General features: G+C 39.1%; 1 protein-coding gene across 5 annotated transcripts in view; it reads right to left on the bottom strand.

Moving 5' to 3' along the window:
* LOC129777308 (protein madd-4) overlaps positions 1-17,164 on the bottom strand; it is a 517,165-nt gene that overhangs the window by 96,162 nt on the left and 403,839 nt on the right. For all 5 annotated transcript variants that reach the window (XM_055783531.1, XM_055783529.1, XM_055783532.1 and 2 more), the window contains 4 exons: positions 9,942-10,061; positions 9,651-9,803; positions 9,434-9,561; positions 727-904 (listed from right to left, as the gene is read on the bottom strand). In XM_055783531.1, the coding sequence (XP_055639506.1) occupies positions 727-904; positions 9,434-9,561; positions 9,651-9,803; positions 9,942-10,061 (579 nt within the window). The remainder of the gene's footprint in view (positions 1-726; positions 905-9,433; positions 9,562-9,650; positions 9,804-9,941; positions 10,062-17,164) is intronic.

Here is a 17,164-nt window from a genome sequence, read left to right as displayed (position 1 = left end):
ATATAGCTCGCTACAATGCGGTGAATTTTTTATTTAATACAACTTATTGGTTGTGTGACGTGACAACGCTTTGTTGAGACTGTTTTTTCGCACAGAACGCGATGTCACGTCACGAAATGAATGCCGATTTTTTCAATGTTCTTGCGAGTTTTTTGAAAAAATGAATATACAGGAAGCACCGTTCATCTTTTGTTGACAAATCATACAACAAAATTTATTTGTATGTTTTGAAACGGAACTGAAAATACAACATTATTGTTCGAAAGTAGGAAACCGCAAAAAGACAGGTGTTGTCCCATCACAAAAGTATTGGGCTGGCAACAAGCGAATTCAACTGTAAAATATTCTCCTACTGAAGATTCTTGTAGGAATTTTTCTTAATTTTACTTGGATAACGTTTAATATTTGGAAATCGTGGGATTTATACATGAAAACAAGAAAAAACATGTTTTAGTGAGCCAAAACGTTGTCACGTCACGCTGGAATGGTTCATTAGTATAAAATCATAGTTAAGAGTTTGGTTCATTTAAACTTATGTAACTGAGCCTGTAAAAATAAACGAAATTAAAAAAAATATCTTATTATAAATCAAAACCTTGTAGTGATTATGTGACTCAATGTGTTGAGTTTTTTTCAAAATATCCTCTAATTATTATCATTGTATATTTTCTTATCGGGCCAAACTTCGGTATGTTGATAGTCACAAACAAGCCCCATCCAACTCACCTGACACTTTCCCTGGATGCACATGTCCAAACTTCCGGGTCTACACCTGGTGCCATCCTGGACACGGTTCGAGAGCTGCACTATCACGCTCGGTTCGTCATCTCCCACGGCGGGTGGGAAGGATTCGCTGGTGCCGCCAGAGTCCGGCATATCCTCCAGCAGATGCTGGGGTCGTCCCCTGAAAAACAAAACAAAAGCAGAAATTGAAACTGAAACTGAAACTAATTTCCAATCCGCACAGCCAGAGCATATACAAACATGAGGGAACTTTCCTCTTTATGTCTACGTGCTTCAGTTATTCCGACGTGGGATAGAGTTAGGTACATTACGTGTATAAGCCTTGAGGTCACAAAGTGAGTCTACTGCAACAGCGAGCTTCGTGGCACAGGAGATGACGAAATATGTTTTCAACGACTAGTGTTGATCGTACGTACTATGCACAAAATGAACCCTTGCTACAGTTAAGGACCGTATCGTTAATTATGGGTACGCTCAAAACACAGCTTTATTTCAAATATTGCATTTATTTTTCAGTTCTGATATCAAAATATTGTATCTTATGAATGAAAGAAAGGAGTAACAGTAAAAAATAATCAAGATTCTGATTTTCGCCAATGATCGCACCTGCTTCTTGATGTCCCTCATTAGGTTCTGGACAACCGTCTCATCGACTTGTTTGCTCACATTTATCCAATCCTTTTTGAACTGCTCAAGGTCATCGGCTGCCTTGTCCTTCTTCCGCAGTCGTCCCTTCATCAAAGCCCAAAATTTTTCAATAGGTCTTATTTGCGGACAATTTGGAGGATTCATCTCCTTTTCCACAAAATCGACATTATTCTCGCGATACCAATCCAAGGTCAAACGTGCATAGTGGCATGATGCCAAATCAGGCCAAAATAGTGTCGGACCAGTGTGCTTTCGGATGAGCGGTAACACACGCTTTTGGAGACATTCTTTCCGGTAAATTTCACCATTCATATTCCCGAGAGTGAAGAAAGGAGATGATTTCATGCCACATTGACAAACAGCTTGCCAAACCAGCACTTTCTTACCGAATTTTTCGCAAAAAATTGACTTCTCCGCGTTCGGGACATCTGTTCCTTGCTTTACAGTGTAAAACTGTGCCCCAGGAAGAGTTTTGTAGTCCAGTTTGACGTAGGTTTCATCATCCATGACGATGCACAGTTCGCGTTTGCTTAAAATCCCATCGTAAAGCTTACGGGCACGGGTTTTCACGGAACTTGCCTGAATTTGGCTGCGTTTGGGACATTTTTGCTTTCTATATGCCTTCAGTGAGTTACGTTCTTTGGCACGTTGAACCATACCGATTGATGTTCCACACTTTTTTGCGCAATCCCGTATCGATAATTCCTTTTTTCTTTCAAATTGCCTGCAAATCTTTTTATCCAAGTTTGGCTTGGATGGCCCAGGTTTTCTGCCGCGACCGGGTAGATCCTTCAATGTATTATACATACCAAATCGCTTGATAGCGTTTTGGACCGCATGGACGCTTACTCCTTCCGCCTTCGCCAATTTTCTCATTGATATTCCTGTTTCGGAGCAGTATCTGGTCACAATGGATTTTCGTTTTTCTTCTGTTAGCCCTCTCATGATTGCACTTTTAGGAAAAAACGATCTTTTAACAATGCTAACTGAACGCTAACTGTGTCAACAACAGGAGAAAAATAAACAGCTGTCAAAACAAGCTATAGTCTTTTTCAGACGGAGACTCTAAGGCGTACCCATAAATAACGATACGGTCCTTATTATTGTTACGTATGTTTCAGTTTTCGAGTTTTTCTTTTAGCTATTGACAGAAAGGTATAGACTGTAAAATGAAATCTTTGGAAACTCACGTTTCCCAAAACTTGAATGCAGTTTCTTGGTATTCAATATACTGTTTTTCAAAACATTTGGCCAAATGTATCACAAAAAAGTGTTTTTCAATGTTTTTTACTGAAATAGAAACAGACCAAAAAGTAGAACATTTTTTTCGATGCGGGTAATATGGACATATAGTGTAGGGAACATGGGCAGGTCTGTAATTTACGAAGCGTAGAAGTTTATCGCTCGTGAGAGGAATAGTTTTATTCGACCAAAATCTGAACTCATTACGAATGTCCGGTAAATGATGAAAAAAATGAGTTAATCCACCTAGAAGTGATATTGTGCTATTCAGCAGTATAAACGGACAGACCCTCAACTATTTTGCTCCTGTTTCCAGTCACCTACTAGACAGCTCATCTTTGGCGATCTGATTTCAGTTTATAGACAGAGAGCATTTCTTTAGAATATAATAAACAGTCTTTTTTAGTCCATCTCACTCCCACTGGTAACTGTCCGTTTCACCCCACCAGTACTATTATTTCAATAATTGAAATTTTCCACTCACAAATTAATTTTCGTACATACCTAATATCGCTTCTCTGTTAACTCACAAACCGAAATATAACCATTATCGAATTGAATTTTGATCTTAAACCACTAAAAAGGCTTAATATCCAAGCAACTAAAAACACATCCGCACGCGGAATCATGCATGATTTTTGGTTTTTGTTTCCCTTTTCCACTTTTGATGAGTATTCATGGTCATAGGGTTTTTATTTTTTTTAATTTTTGTTTTTTTCTATACATTACATACATCACATTTCGATTCACGCGCTGGTAATAACTGTGCGAAAAAGATTGTCACTGTCCAGGAAGGCTGGCGCTGATTCTAACATAAACCTCAGATGAGAAGCTTTCACGGCGACAACGTTGAACGATGTGTCAAACAGGGCGACTGGTACGTGGCTGCTTCCAGTAAATTAAGGATCGATGTTGCTTCTGACATGACTTCCTAATGCATATCCAAACGAGTGCCTGCAACACCATTTTTTCGTAAAATATTGGGTTGGAGAAAAAAAAAGTCGTATATTGTCAATATATGGCAACACTTAAACATATCTTGTGTTGTACTTATCGCATCGGGTCATACTATACGGCTATTTAAAGACGACAGTCTGTGCTACAAGTGTTGTTTTTACAGTGTTGTGATTGTCCTTTTCAGTCTCAAGTTATAGCGCGTCAAAGATGGAGACCACCAAGCAAGAAATTCGTATATATATTTTACGTTTTTACTACCTGCGAGGTAAAACTGCAACGAAGGCGATTGAAGCAGGCGATTGACCAGAAGCGGCCAGAAATGATCAATAGGAATGGTGTTGTTTTTCATCAGGACAACGCTCGGCCTCACACATCTGTGATAACGTCCTATTGCACCTACCGTATAGTCCGGACCTGGCTCCAAGTGATTATCATCTCTTCCGGTCTATGCAAAACGCTCTTGGTGATACTAAGTTGGCCTCAATAAGGAGGGAGGGTGGGTTTACAAGGGGGAAATAATGAAGTTGCCTTCTAAAGGGCAACAAGTTTGCGAACAAAACGGCGAATATTTGACTTAAATTGGATAATTTTAAGTATGTTAAATAAAGCGTCAAATTTCGATCATAAATACGACATTTCTTTTTCTCCAACCTTATATATCGGACCAAGTTGCTCCTAACAAATTGTTTTGCAGCTTGTTTGAATTTAACTATGTTGTGCTCTGATTTTAACGCCATTGGTAACGCATTACAACGGATGTTACCATAATACGTGAATGATCTCTTTCCGGTTTCCGTATTCCGACGTGTCATTATTAAGTTACCACGATTTCTTGTTCCATTACAATGGTTGGTTTGTCGTAATAAGTAGTTATGGTGAATCAAAGGATTATGGAGAAGATTTCGCATGATCACCACAGTTTGTAGTTCACGTAGAGCTAATATAGGGCTAATCGAGATGGCTGCACATGAGTACAGGTCTAAAGTTGCATAGAGTTGGGGTTTGCCATATACGATAACGCATGCTGCTAGTTTTTATGAGTGAATGTGGGGGAAAAGCAATTAACGGAATTATGCAATTGTGGTTGAGGAATGGTTCATAAGAATGGTAAATATTGAAGTGCTTGCGCATGAGTCAGTTTCTCATTTGTTGAGAAACAATTAACTGCTTATGGGGGAAAGAATAATTAATAGGATTTGGAATCATACTACACTACAGTATGAACTAACATAATTTCTTAATCTACCAACATGAGCCTTCCAACTTAATGTAGAGTCGAATAATAATCCGAGGTATTTGAAGGTATCGACCTTTTCAATTGTTGTTGTACCAACTCTCAGCTCAGCTCAGTGGTGGCTGAAATATCATATATTTTGTCTTCGCAAGATGCAACGATAAGAGATTCTCTGCGAAAAAAATCTGTAATGTTCGCATGTCTTCCTTCATTTGATTGATTAAGTCAGCAGAGTTTGTTGTTACATATGTCAATGAAGTGTAACGCCAGTAATTTTCCGTGTATCCATTCCCCGATAAATATCGTCAACGAGTTCGCTAGCTGCTGACCAGGAATTTGAGCCAGAGCGGAAATCAAATTTATGATCGTAGATGATACTTTGTTCGCCTAGGAATTACATAACTCTGTCTGCTAAGAGTTGTTCGATAAGCTTGCTTAAGACTGATAAAACTGGACGATAGTTATTCAATTCCATTTTACTGCCTGATTTGAATATAGGTACAACCCGTGCCACCTTCAGACTCTCCGGAAAAATACCAAATGAGATACACTCATTAACACTTTCTGTTACTAATGGTGCAAAAGTATTGTGGTGAATCTGGGATTTCGCCATGTCCAGGACTTGTTTCATGTTTCTTTTCTTGCTGTACTTTTCTTGATATAAGAGCAACTAGCTCTTGTAATCGCTCATCGTTGGGTCTCCTTCGACTGTTTTTCAACACATGGTTCTTGATTCGCGATAGCCTCCAGAGGTCAATCCACGGACATTATCCTTTAACTTGAACATTAAGACGGTATCACTTCGAATGTTGTTGCTTAAGGGTGCGATATGTATCCACAGCATGGATCAGTTTTTCTAGAGCTGAGCTACCCACAGGATTTTGTATTGCCATTGAGAATGCGTTATTGGGCCTACCATGATTTACAATAATATTCTGAAGATGGATCTAATTGTATTGGCTTATTAAGATGGTTGAGAGAATGAAGCAATGGTCACTGACTTCCTGAACAACTCTACACTCTGTTCGATTGGCTGGTATATTCACATCTCCGACTATCACACAAGAGCTGATATTTTTTACGCTTGTGCAGATAGTTTCCAATTTGTCAAAGAATACCGCATGAGGATAACATGAAGGTCTGTAGACAGCATGCACATCAAACGAGGAATCTCCTAGCTTTAAGCAGACAATAATGTGATGGAACCCTTGCTGGTGCGTGTTGTTTAATTCGGTGAAGCTGAATTCATTCCGTATGACAACTGCCAAACCACCTCCCATGGAATCATTTCGACAAGAAAATATTGCTTTATAGCCTTCCAGCTTATATAACTGAATCCGATTTGCCTTCACCCGCGTTTCTCCGATTGCCAGCACATCAACACATCCAGTATACAAATCCACAAATTCCTTCAACATCGAACTTATCAAACTTATCAAAACTATTCATTCTTCTAATGTTTAACTGTAGGATTCGCAAAATATATCGGTTAGGAATTTGGCTCACATTTTTATTCAAGGTACTAACGTTATCGACATACAAATTCTCCATTTTACAAAATTATTATTCGAAAACAAATCAGATACATTTTTAATTTAACGAGTACGCTTAGCTAGATATTGGACTTGCGCTGGGCGCTTCATGATGACTCTCGAGAAAAGTCTCAGCTCTTCCTTGGATCAGATCTGTTCCACTTTATCTCCATCTTCGCGTCTGATGAGTACTTTCCCATTTAGACCTGGCCAGACGTACTTCACACCTAGAGCCGATTGAACTTCCTTAACATAACGTAGAAGATCGCGACCGAATGCAGTCATTTCATTCCGAATTGATACTCGAGATGATGGCCCACTAAATGCTTCTGAAATAGTCGATGCTTCTAGAACTCCGTGATTTACCTTTTGCTCAAGGAAATCCTCTTTCAGGTTCTCCTCACAGAATTTTATTAAGATTGGAACAGCAGCATTGTTGGTATTTTTTCCCACCAGACGTTTGGCTGTGAGAACAGTTGAGTCATCACAGATAAGTTTTTTTTGTATCCTCACGTTCCATTATGGGTTCCATAATAGACTGCATTCCTGGCTAACTGTTGTCGGTTCATTTTGTCCAGTTCCAGTTCCAGAGTGTCTACTTTATTAGAAAGTTCCCGATATTTTCTCTGCCAGTCCAAAATCTCGTTGCGAACTTGGATATTTTCCGTCTTCACCGCTTTAATCTCTTCCTTGAATCGATGGAAATCCGCCTGGAGTGCATCAAATTGGCCGGATAGGAACTGCTGAGATTCTTCAATTTTGTTACTGGTCGTAACCATCTTTCATACCATCATTCAGCGCGTGGAGCTCGGCAACAACAGCATCGAGGTTCATATTTTTCTGATGGGCGAGAGAGTACATTTCTGTACACTCAACAGAGTATAGATACACTTTTTTCCTGGCTCTTGCAATAGCATTTCCAAACAACTTTTGGCAAGGAAAATGCGCAGATCTTCCACAGTGAGCGCACTCTATACGGTGTGATGCATTCGGCTCCCCTTTCTCACAAACATAACATATATTCTCATCCTCGGCATCGGACATTGTTTAGTTGGGTTCTTATACACCAAACATACGACTGCGGATCACAGGGTGATTTGTTATGACACCGCAGCTTACGAGAATAACAAGTCGACCGTTAGCACCATTCAAGCGTTCATGTGATGAGTTCCTCGAATTATAGCACACCAGCTAACTATACTAGTGAGATGATCATAAGCACCACTCAACCGTATGATGATTAAAACCAATATGTCGGACCCGTTCTATTTTAGTTCTTGAACATAAATAAGAATTATAATACTTATGTTTATGATGTAACTTCAGACTTTAGCAGGTGCCAAGCGGAGATATATGGTCTTTCAGCGGATTATTGACAATTACTTCGGGATTATGTTTTTGAACACTTAATTTTGTTCGAAACTGGAGCTGATAAACCACTCTACTTCTTGTAAATTCAGTCCGATTTACCCGTACCTCCCCTAACTTTTCTTTGCTGGTGTCCATCCTTGACGCGCGCTCAAAAACATGACTTTCACAAAATTCTCTACAAGCTGTGTTTGGCTAACGGATGTTAAATAAAAAATGAGAATTTTTTCAATGACATATAAGAAAAAATTTTTTTTTTCATTGATTTCAGTATTTTTTATTAGAACATAATGTATTTTCTTCAAAAAAATGTCAATCAATGTTTGAGTAAGGGCCGTGGTCTGCTGTTCGACGCAACTTTGTCGCGATGCTCTCACAAGAACGTTGTACGGCACTTACGTCCATTTTCCGGATACAATTCCGGAGTCTTGTAGTCAGTTGCTTCGTGTCCTTGGCCCTCCAATTGTTTTTATACACTAGGGCTCTGAGTGAGCCAAAGAAATCCTCTATTGGGCGGCACTGGGGCAAGTTTGTTAGGTTACGATCTTTCGGCACGAACGGTATCTTTTTCTCCTCAAGATACGCCAGGGTCTTCTTGGCGTAATCGGAAGACGCCTTGTCCGGTCAGAAGACGTACTTACCATCTGCGTGATGCTCGTTCAGGAACGGCAGCAGGATTTTATCGAGGAACTCTTCTCGATAGATTTGTTGGTTGATTGCCAGACCGCTCGGCTTAAACCAAGGCTCTGAAATGCCCCGGTTGGAAATGGCGATGTACAACATAACCTTTTTTTAAAACTTGAGCTTGAACTTGTATTTCACTGTGTGGTGTGGATGACTTGTCGCTGGAGTAGTAATTATCATTTCCTGGAATATGTGTTTTGGACAGCGGAAAATAGCTTTCGTCGTCCAGAACGAAAGACGTCCCGCGGTATTTTTTGGTCATCCACCGACACTGTGATTTAACCGTCTCAATCTGCTCCTCCGTGTACTCCGACGACCTCGTCTTCTTCTTGTAGACGATTCCTTTCATCTTGAGGGTCCGATGGATCAATATGGATCAAACTAACATTGGCTGATTAATGCTCAGCTGTTCGAAAAATCGATTGGTAATTTTTCGTGTCGTTGGAAAGCAACCCTATGGTAATGCTTTTGCAACAGATGATAGCTTGATTTCACTTACCATCAATTTCATTCAAATCGTATAACTTTATTGGGCAATCAAATCGGTTTAAAGCAACTTTGTGCGGATGATGTTTCAATAACATAACCTAACAAATAACAAAACCTAATAAAATACAGAAATATGTAAACTTTTCTGAAGTATTACTTTGATAAACAAAATAAACACAATCTGACAATTTGATTGAATGCAAGAAAGACACACTACAAGAAAAAATGATAAATGGAAGATTGGAGAAAAATAATTCTTGGGTTTCTTCGACACCAATAGTAACATTTACACCAATGGCTTTCGTAAAGAAATATTTTTACAGTTTTGTCGTGAATGGGTGAAGTTTTAAGGTTTTTTTTAAAAAGTACTATGCATCTCCATTAGCCAGGTTATTACAGAGTAAATCACGATTTTTTTTAAAAACTCGACGAAAAATTATGTTCTTGAAAAACATTTTTTGTGTATGTTGTTCTGTGTCATTCATGAGTAATGATGTCATTCAAAGTTGTCCACTGAGTCGAGAATTATTCTCACCTGCAAGTCAGAGCACACGGCTCCGAATAGTCGTAGTGAGGGGTCCATTTCAGCAGTGCCCCGTCGTAGGGCACATCATCGTACGCTGAACACTGGTGGGCGCGAAAATCCTGCTGCTCGGGGCATGGCTGTAAATAAAACGGAAAAACATATTTTCATCGTTCCCACAGTTTCGAAGAGAATGGACTATTATGCAGTTTTCAACCCGGCAACTCACCTGCATATTACATATTTTGTACCGCACGGCGTCCCCCTTGCATCCGTGGGGAGCATGGCAGCGTCGCAGCTGGTACGCCACCCCACCGTCGCAAGATCTGGAACAGGTCGACCATTCGGTCCACGATGACCAGCCTTGTGCTTTCGCGCGTTTCTGCCAGAAAAGAAAAAAAAACCACAACAAAAACAAACCATAATAAATCTAGCTTTATCGAAGCATACCATTCGAAGGTGTAGTAACAACATAATTTGCAATTTCGATATTAATCTTGCGGCACGCCGCGATACCAACCTGCACCTCTTCGTCGTCCTCATCCTCCGGATCTGAGTTGGATGGGGTCCAGGTGCTCAACGTCTCATTCAGTCTTTTATTATCTTTGTGTGTTGCCCGGGTAAATGTTAAAACCAAACACTGGAAAGAAAAACACACAGATAACGGAGAGAGCGTACATTTTTCGGTGGAAAATATGTGTTCACCGCTGGGTGGGAGGTCGGAAAATTATTATGTTGTGGGTCGCGACGAGCAGAGGTTGTTTTTCGTTTCGACTGTGAAGAGACAGCGGGAATTTATTATCCCAAACAACCCCATAGCCATTTGTTTGGCAGAGTTATTTGAAAGCAATAAATCAATGTGATTGGATTTATGAAGTTGGAGGCGCGCGATTTCGCCTGAAAATATAATAGCTGAGTGTGGAAAATGAAGGAGGCATTGTCGAGCGCAGCAACTGGCCATCATGGTGAAACGACAGATTGATTTGCACATTGTTTGTTTGTTTCGTCGGACGACGTATACAGCATCAATTGGTTGAACATATTCTCATTTACAAGAAGATTAAAACTGTGAATTGGCAGTAGTGATGATTTTATTCAGATGGATTTCGTATCGCGGATATTTTGGGTTCATTATGAATGACAGCTTAGTGTTGGACAAAAAAAAACCTTGAGTATAGCTAAAATCGGTGAAGGATAAAAATTATGTATGCAGTATATAATCTTTTGAAATGTATTGGCACGAGTTTAGATGAAATGGAATGCGGTTTGGTATTTAATGCGGGAAAATTGTCAGTTGAAGTTTCATATATCATTTGTAACGTAAATTTACGTAATTGAGAACATATTAAGGATACAAATTGAAAAACAAAATATCAGCTGCGCTAGGAAAATTTTCCAATTATGAGCGCTTATTTCATCAATAGATTTGGACACTCAATTGGCGAATTTACGTTAGATTGACACCCAGAAGACGCAGCGAGTAAAATGATGATGTTTTGTTTTTTTCTTGGTTTGAAATTCGTTTAAATTTTCAAGAAAAATGATAATTGTTCTTCAAATTTCCCGGTTTCAAGTATTCAAATATTGACATTCTACGCTGAAATGTCTAGAAAATCATCATTTTACTTTTTGGTAAGGATGTTATGAATGCTTGGCTTGGTATGAGTGTTGAAATTTACATTTTTTTACCAGGCATACAATGTGTAGCATGTGTTGCGCTTCAAATACAGCAGATCCTTCTCGTATCGGTCGAACAGAATCCCCTCAAATCTATCAAACCTATAATGTCGGGGGTTCGGGTTCGATTCCCGTTCTGGTCGTGGGAATTTTTCTTCGAAGAAATTTCCTTTGACTTGCATTGTGATCACGCGTATTCTAGAGCTTGTCACTCAGAATGCATTCAAGGCGTGCTGTTTGGCATCTGAACTAAGTACTAATGAAAATGTCGCAAGTGAAACTTCGTTGAGACGGCGAAGTTCCTCTAGGAACGTAGGTGCCATTTAAGAAGAAGTTGATGAAGATTAGATCCATATATATATAAATAGATTTCTGTCTGTCTGTCTGTCTGTCTGATTCTTATGGACTCGGAAACTACTGAACCGATCAACATGGAAATTGGTATGCAAGGGTTTTTGGGGCCGGGAAGGTTTTCGGAAGGGGGAAGACCCCTCCCCCTTCTCTAAGAGGGGGTAGCCGTACAAATTAAACACGAATTTCTACATAACTCGGGAATTAATCAAGCAGATGAAACGAAATTTGGCATGTGAAGGTTTTAGGGTGCAATAAATGATTCTATGATGTTTAGACTCTCCACCCCCCCCCCCATCTCTAACGGGGGGCTGCCATACAAATGAAACACAAATTTCTGCATTACTTGAGAATTAATGAAGCAAATGAAACCAAATTTGGCATGTGAAGGTTTTAGGTTGAAATAAATGCTTCTATAGTGGCTAGACTCTCCACCCCCCTCTCTAAGGGGGAGCTGCCATAAAAATGTAGACAAATTTCAGCATAATTCGAATACAAATCAAGCAAATGGAGCCAGATTTGTCATGCGAAAGTTTTAGGGAACACGAAACGTTCCCATGGTGAATAGACACTCCTCCTCTCTCTCTGAGGGGGGAGGGGTACTGTCATACGCATGAAACATACATTTTTGCATAATTCAAGAACTAATCAAGTAAACTGAACCAAATTTGGAATGCGGAGGTTTTAGGGGACAAAAAACATTTCTAAAGTGGTTCAACACTCCTCCCACCTTTCTGAGGGAGGGGGGACTGCCATAGAAATGAAACACAAATTTCTGCATGACTCACAAATGGGACCAAATCAGGCATATGGAGGTTTTAGGGTGCAATAAATGTTTCTATGATGATTAGACTCTCCACCCCCTCTCTAGGGGGGATCTGCCATAAAAATGAAACACAAATTTCAGCATAATTCGAAAACTTATAAAGCAAATGGAGCCGAATTTGTCATGCGAATGTTTTAGGAGACACGAAACGTTTCCATGGCGAATAGACACCCCTCTCTCTGAATGTTATACAAATAACCCATACATTTCTGCATTATTCAAGAACTAATCAAGCACACTGAACCAAATTTGGCATGTGGAGGTTTTTGGGGGCAAGAAAAATTTCTAAAGTGGTTCAACACTCCTCTCACCTTTCTGAGGGGGGGGGCTGCCATAGAAATGACACTCAAATTTCTGCATGACTCGAGAACTAATCAAGCAAATGGAACCAAATTAAGCATATGGAGGTTTTAGGGTACAATAAATGCTTCTATGGTGGATAAACACCTTCTCCCCTCCTCTCACAAGGGTGTCTGCCATACAAATGAAACACAAAGGGGCGTCTTTATTCTATCATATTTTCTGTATAAAACATTTATTCCATGTAACGGAGAAACATGTTATTTGCAAGTGCCTGAAAAATCTTGAACGAGAATTGTGTCTGAAAATAATCTGATATTATAATGATGAGCTTTGTTAGAAATACTAGGACCCATGAACTTGCTCATAGGTCCAAGAAAACGTAAATGTTTGAAGGTATTGATAACAAAAAACAAATGTTGGGTGGGAACAAGTTAGCCGGGTCAGCTAGTATCTTATAAACGTGAGTGCTCCACTGTGATGTAAGTATGGATTCTCTAGTGAACTGATCCCAATTGATGCTGCTTATTTATAGGGAAGCGAAAGGGGAATAAACAAGTGGATTCGGGAAAGTGCAGCGGGCTAAATAAAACCATCAGTTCTTCTTGAGAAGATATCGCGAATTGCGTGAGTGTACCTGTTCCCGCCCAGAGAGGTATCTGAGCAGAGTTCCGAAGAGTAGTATAATTGAGAGTAGACTGGCTACCCGATGTAGTAGAGAAATGATAAGATCGAATATAGGCAAATCAGGTTTGATCTATACTGATCGGTGGTTTTGTTGCAACTGAACTGTTCTTAACATTTCACGCCCTATTTATATGATTGGTCCCATAGTCCTCTGAATTGCGATTGGTTCTTTGATAGGGTTCCTTCTCGAATGTTCGCTATAAACAATATGCTTTGTATAGCGTGGTCGTTTCCATGCGTTCCCTATTCCGTGACAATTCTCTTGTAACATCCGTGCTGCAAGTTTGGGTTTGATTTCTCAGAACCCCATCAATATGGATATCAAATGAAAGAGCTTGACTAGTACAACACAGTTATTCATGAAAAATTCAAATCCAAAATGGCCACCACCACAAAATGGCGCGATACATATTTTTTCACAAACCCATCAATATGGGTATCAAATGAAAGGGCTTGACTAGTAGAATACAGTTATTTATGAAAAATGCAAATCTAAGACGCCGGCCACTACAAAATGTCGGATTACCTGTTTCCTCAGAACCGCCGCTAAAAATGGCTGAATGGCTTGATTTGGAGAATACACTACACTATGAACAACACAAATTCAAATAGATCGCCACCACAAAATGGTCGACTATGTATTTTTTGCAATCCCCTCAATGTTGGTATCAAATGAAATAATTTGACTAATAGAATACATTGTTCGTTTGTTGTGAATGTCGTTTTGTGTTGCATTCAATGCTAGTGTTGTGTAAGGGGGCCCTGGCAACCCTATCCCAACCTATGTAAACTGAGCGTACGCAGCATAAACAGGGTTCGCGCTCAAGGGGCTCACGTATTCTCTACTGTTTTGAGCCATATATGTTCAACATTTGATTACGTTGGATAGTTTCTTTTGGCAAGCGATGTTTGAATACCCATCCGGAAGCTTTCTTGGTAATTTGCAATTAAAATCACTACTTGAGAATCGCACGGAGCACTTCATTTTTAATTTTAGGTTATGATTTCTATGCTCATGATTTTCTATGCTGGCTACAAAAAGGCGGCCATCTTAGCAATCCCTTGGTTGTGTATTGTAAGCGGTAAGTGTTATGTGTATTATGTTTTCGTGATTATCATAATAATTTTGATTTCTTGCAGGAAATTGATCCTGATAAAAGGTATGTGTGGATATGTGTTCATATATAAAGCAGTACTAATCGATCTTCTCTTTCAGGTGCAGACTCAGGCCCTGGATTGCAGTTTTCCATGTTTGTGTTTTTAGTGTTAAGTGGTGTATAGTTTTTTTTTGTAAATAAAGTGCTTAAAAAAAAGATGTGTTTTTTTCTATGATTGTTCGGCCTGGGCCGTAACAGTACCGTTTCGAAACACTCAATCGGTATCCAGTTATAGAGAAATTCATTTAAGAAAATTAATACAAAAAATTTAACCCAAATGTGATTCTACATAAAAAAATTACATATGATATTTTATTCTAGAACTAATCGTACTCATGTTATGACCAGTTTTATATAATGAAGCAGGCGAAAGACATAACTGCTATATTCTTTGAATCGTTAACTTATTTTACTATCTTTATCGTTTGTAAATCAATGAAAAAGCTGAATAAGTGTCCCATCCAGTGTTGTAAACGGTCGACATTTTAGTGACCATCAAATATAGGTCGGACTCGATTATCCGGAGACTCAATTATCTGGAGACTCGACTATCCGGGATTCGATTATCCGAAATTTTAGACTCGATTATCTGGAGTATTTTATTTTTGATTTTCGGAAAATTTGAATAATTTGTATAATAATCCTATAATATGGGTATCAAAAGAAAGGGCTTGACTAGTAGAATGTAGTTATTTAAGAATTCAAATCCAAGATGGCGGCCACTACAAAATGGCGCATTGCGTATTTTCTCAGAACTCCATCAATATGGGTATCAAATGAAAGGGCTTGGCTAGTGGAACACAGTTATTTATGAAAAATGCAAATCCTAGATGGCGACCACTACAAAATGGCGGATTTCATATTTTCTCAGAACCCCATCAATATGGGTATTAAATGTAAGGGCTTGACTAGTAGAATACAGTTATTCATGAAAAATTCAAATCCAAAATGGCCACCACCACAAAATGGCGCGATATCTATATTTTTCACAAACCCATCAATATGGGTATCAAATGAAAGGGCTTGACTAGTAGAATACAGTTATTTATGAAAAATGCAAATCTAAGACGTCGGCCACTACAAAATGGCGGATTACCTGTTTTCTCAGAACCGCCGCTAAAAAAGGCTGAATGGCTTGATTTGGAGAATACACTACACTATGAACAACATAAATTCGAATAGATCGCCACCACAAAATGGTCGACTATGTATTTTTTGCAATCCCCTCAATGTTGGTATCAAATGAAATGATTTGACTAATAGAATACAGTACAGGTCAGACTCGATTATATACAGACTCGATTATATGTGATTCGATTATATACAATTTTGGACTCGATTATATTCAGTTTGGAAAAAAATATTTTTTTTATATTTCAAATATGGCTTATTTCATGAAGAAATTTAACCTTTCAACGTTAAGGTGAAGTTTAAGTGGCTATTACATGTACAGTGGGGTAAAAATCGTGATTTTTGAAGATTTTGCTTGAATTTTCACCAGGAATTGTTTACAGGTAAACTTCGATATAACGTACATTTCACTTTCAAAATTGTACGTTGTATCGAATTGTACGTTATATCCAAGCATAATAAAGTACTCACAAACGTAGTCTATGATACTTGTTAGTATTGTTAGTATTGTTAGTATTGTTAGTATTGTGTTGCTATTTTATTAAAGTTAATGAATAACTTCAATCAGAAGACAAAGTCAGCCTTTCTCATGATGTTTGCTTTCGTACTGTTGATTGAAGATATGTTACTCTCAGGATTTGGGATATTCATTAACTCTCAGGGTCGCATATTCATTAGCCGGTTGCTGGTAAATACTTTCACCTCTCGCAAATAGGAGCTCTCCTCTATCGTCTCGCACTGCCAGGCCACCTCACGCAGCAAAGAAGCCACCTGCTAAGCCCACAAGCCTCTCTAACTCAAAGGCTATGCAGTGTCAGCACACCTACTTCCAACTAAATGAGGACGAGAGCTGGCGACTCCTTTTGAGTCCGGAGACCGGACGACAAGGTTCACGGGATAGTCGTAGTGGAGGAAAACAATTTTTTACTATTTCCTCATCATTTCCTATCTTTCTTTAATTTATTTTATACGTGACGTCACATTCGATCATGCATGATACTTGCGGTAACTGTGGTGTGGGCTCTCAGTGTATCCCTAGGGGTATGGGTTTAACGGTGCAGCTGTCTCATGAACAGACTACAGATGTTACACCATCTGCAGGTTTTCGCCAGCGTCTCCTCTCAATGGCGGATGCAGTAGGCGAATAGGACAAAAATAGCGTGTGCCTGTGGTAGCCGATGACTGCTGCAGCTAAACAGCTACGAAATAAACCGCATAAAAAAAGGCCCGCTGGACGGACCTGTCCAGCGTATTAAAATACGAACTAGGTTTAAAGAGACACCAAACCACAAGTTACCTTTTTTTTGCTTCTTTTTTCTTTCTCTTTCTTTTTTCTCTGATCTTTCTTTCTCTTGTATAATTTACTGTGAAACAAAGCCAAATGTTACTAACTTTTTCCACTTCCATTTTTCAATTAACCTACTATTTCATCTATCAGTAATCCTTCACCACTTCTTATCACTAGCTTCAAAATATAAATTTGATTTGTTCCGGCGCGCACTTCTAACTTCCTCAAATGTTTTAAGTCGTTTGCCGGCACTGCTCATTTACCGAGCTTTTTCTTTTCCAGCATTTTGTGTGGGGAAACAATCGATTTCTTTTTCTCTGCCCAGT

The sequence above is a fragment of the Toxorhynchites rutilus genome, chromosome 3 (assembly GCF_029784135.1).
Source record: "Toxorhynchites rutilus septentrionalis strain SRP chromosome 3, ASM2978413v1, whole genome shotgun sequence".
NCBI classification, from domain to species: Eukaryota; Metazoa; Arthropoda; class Insecta; order Diptera; family Culicidae; genus Toxorhynchites; species Toxorhynchites rutilus.
The sequence above is the reverse complement of the archived record's forward strand: the minus strand, read 5'-3'. Positions and strand labels throughout refer to the sequence as shown.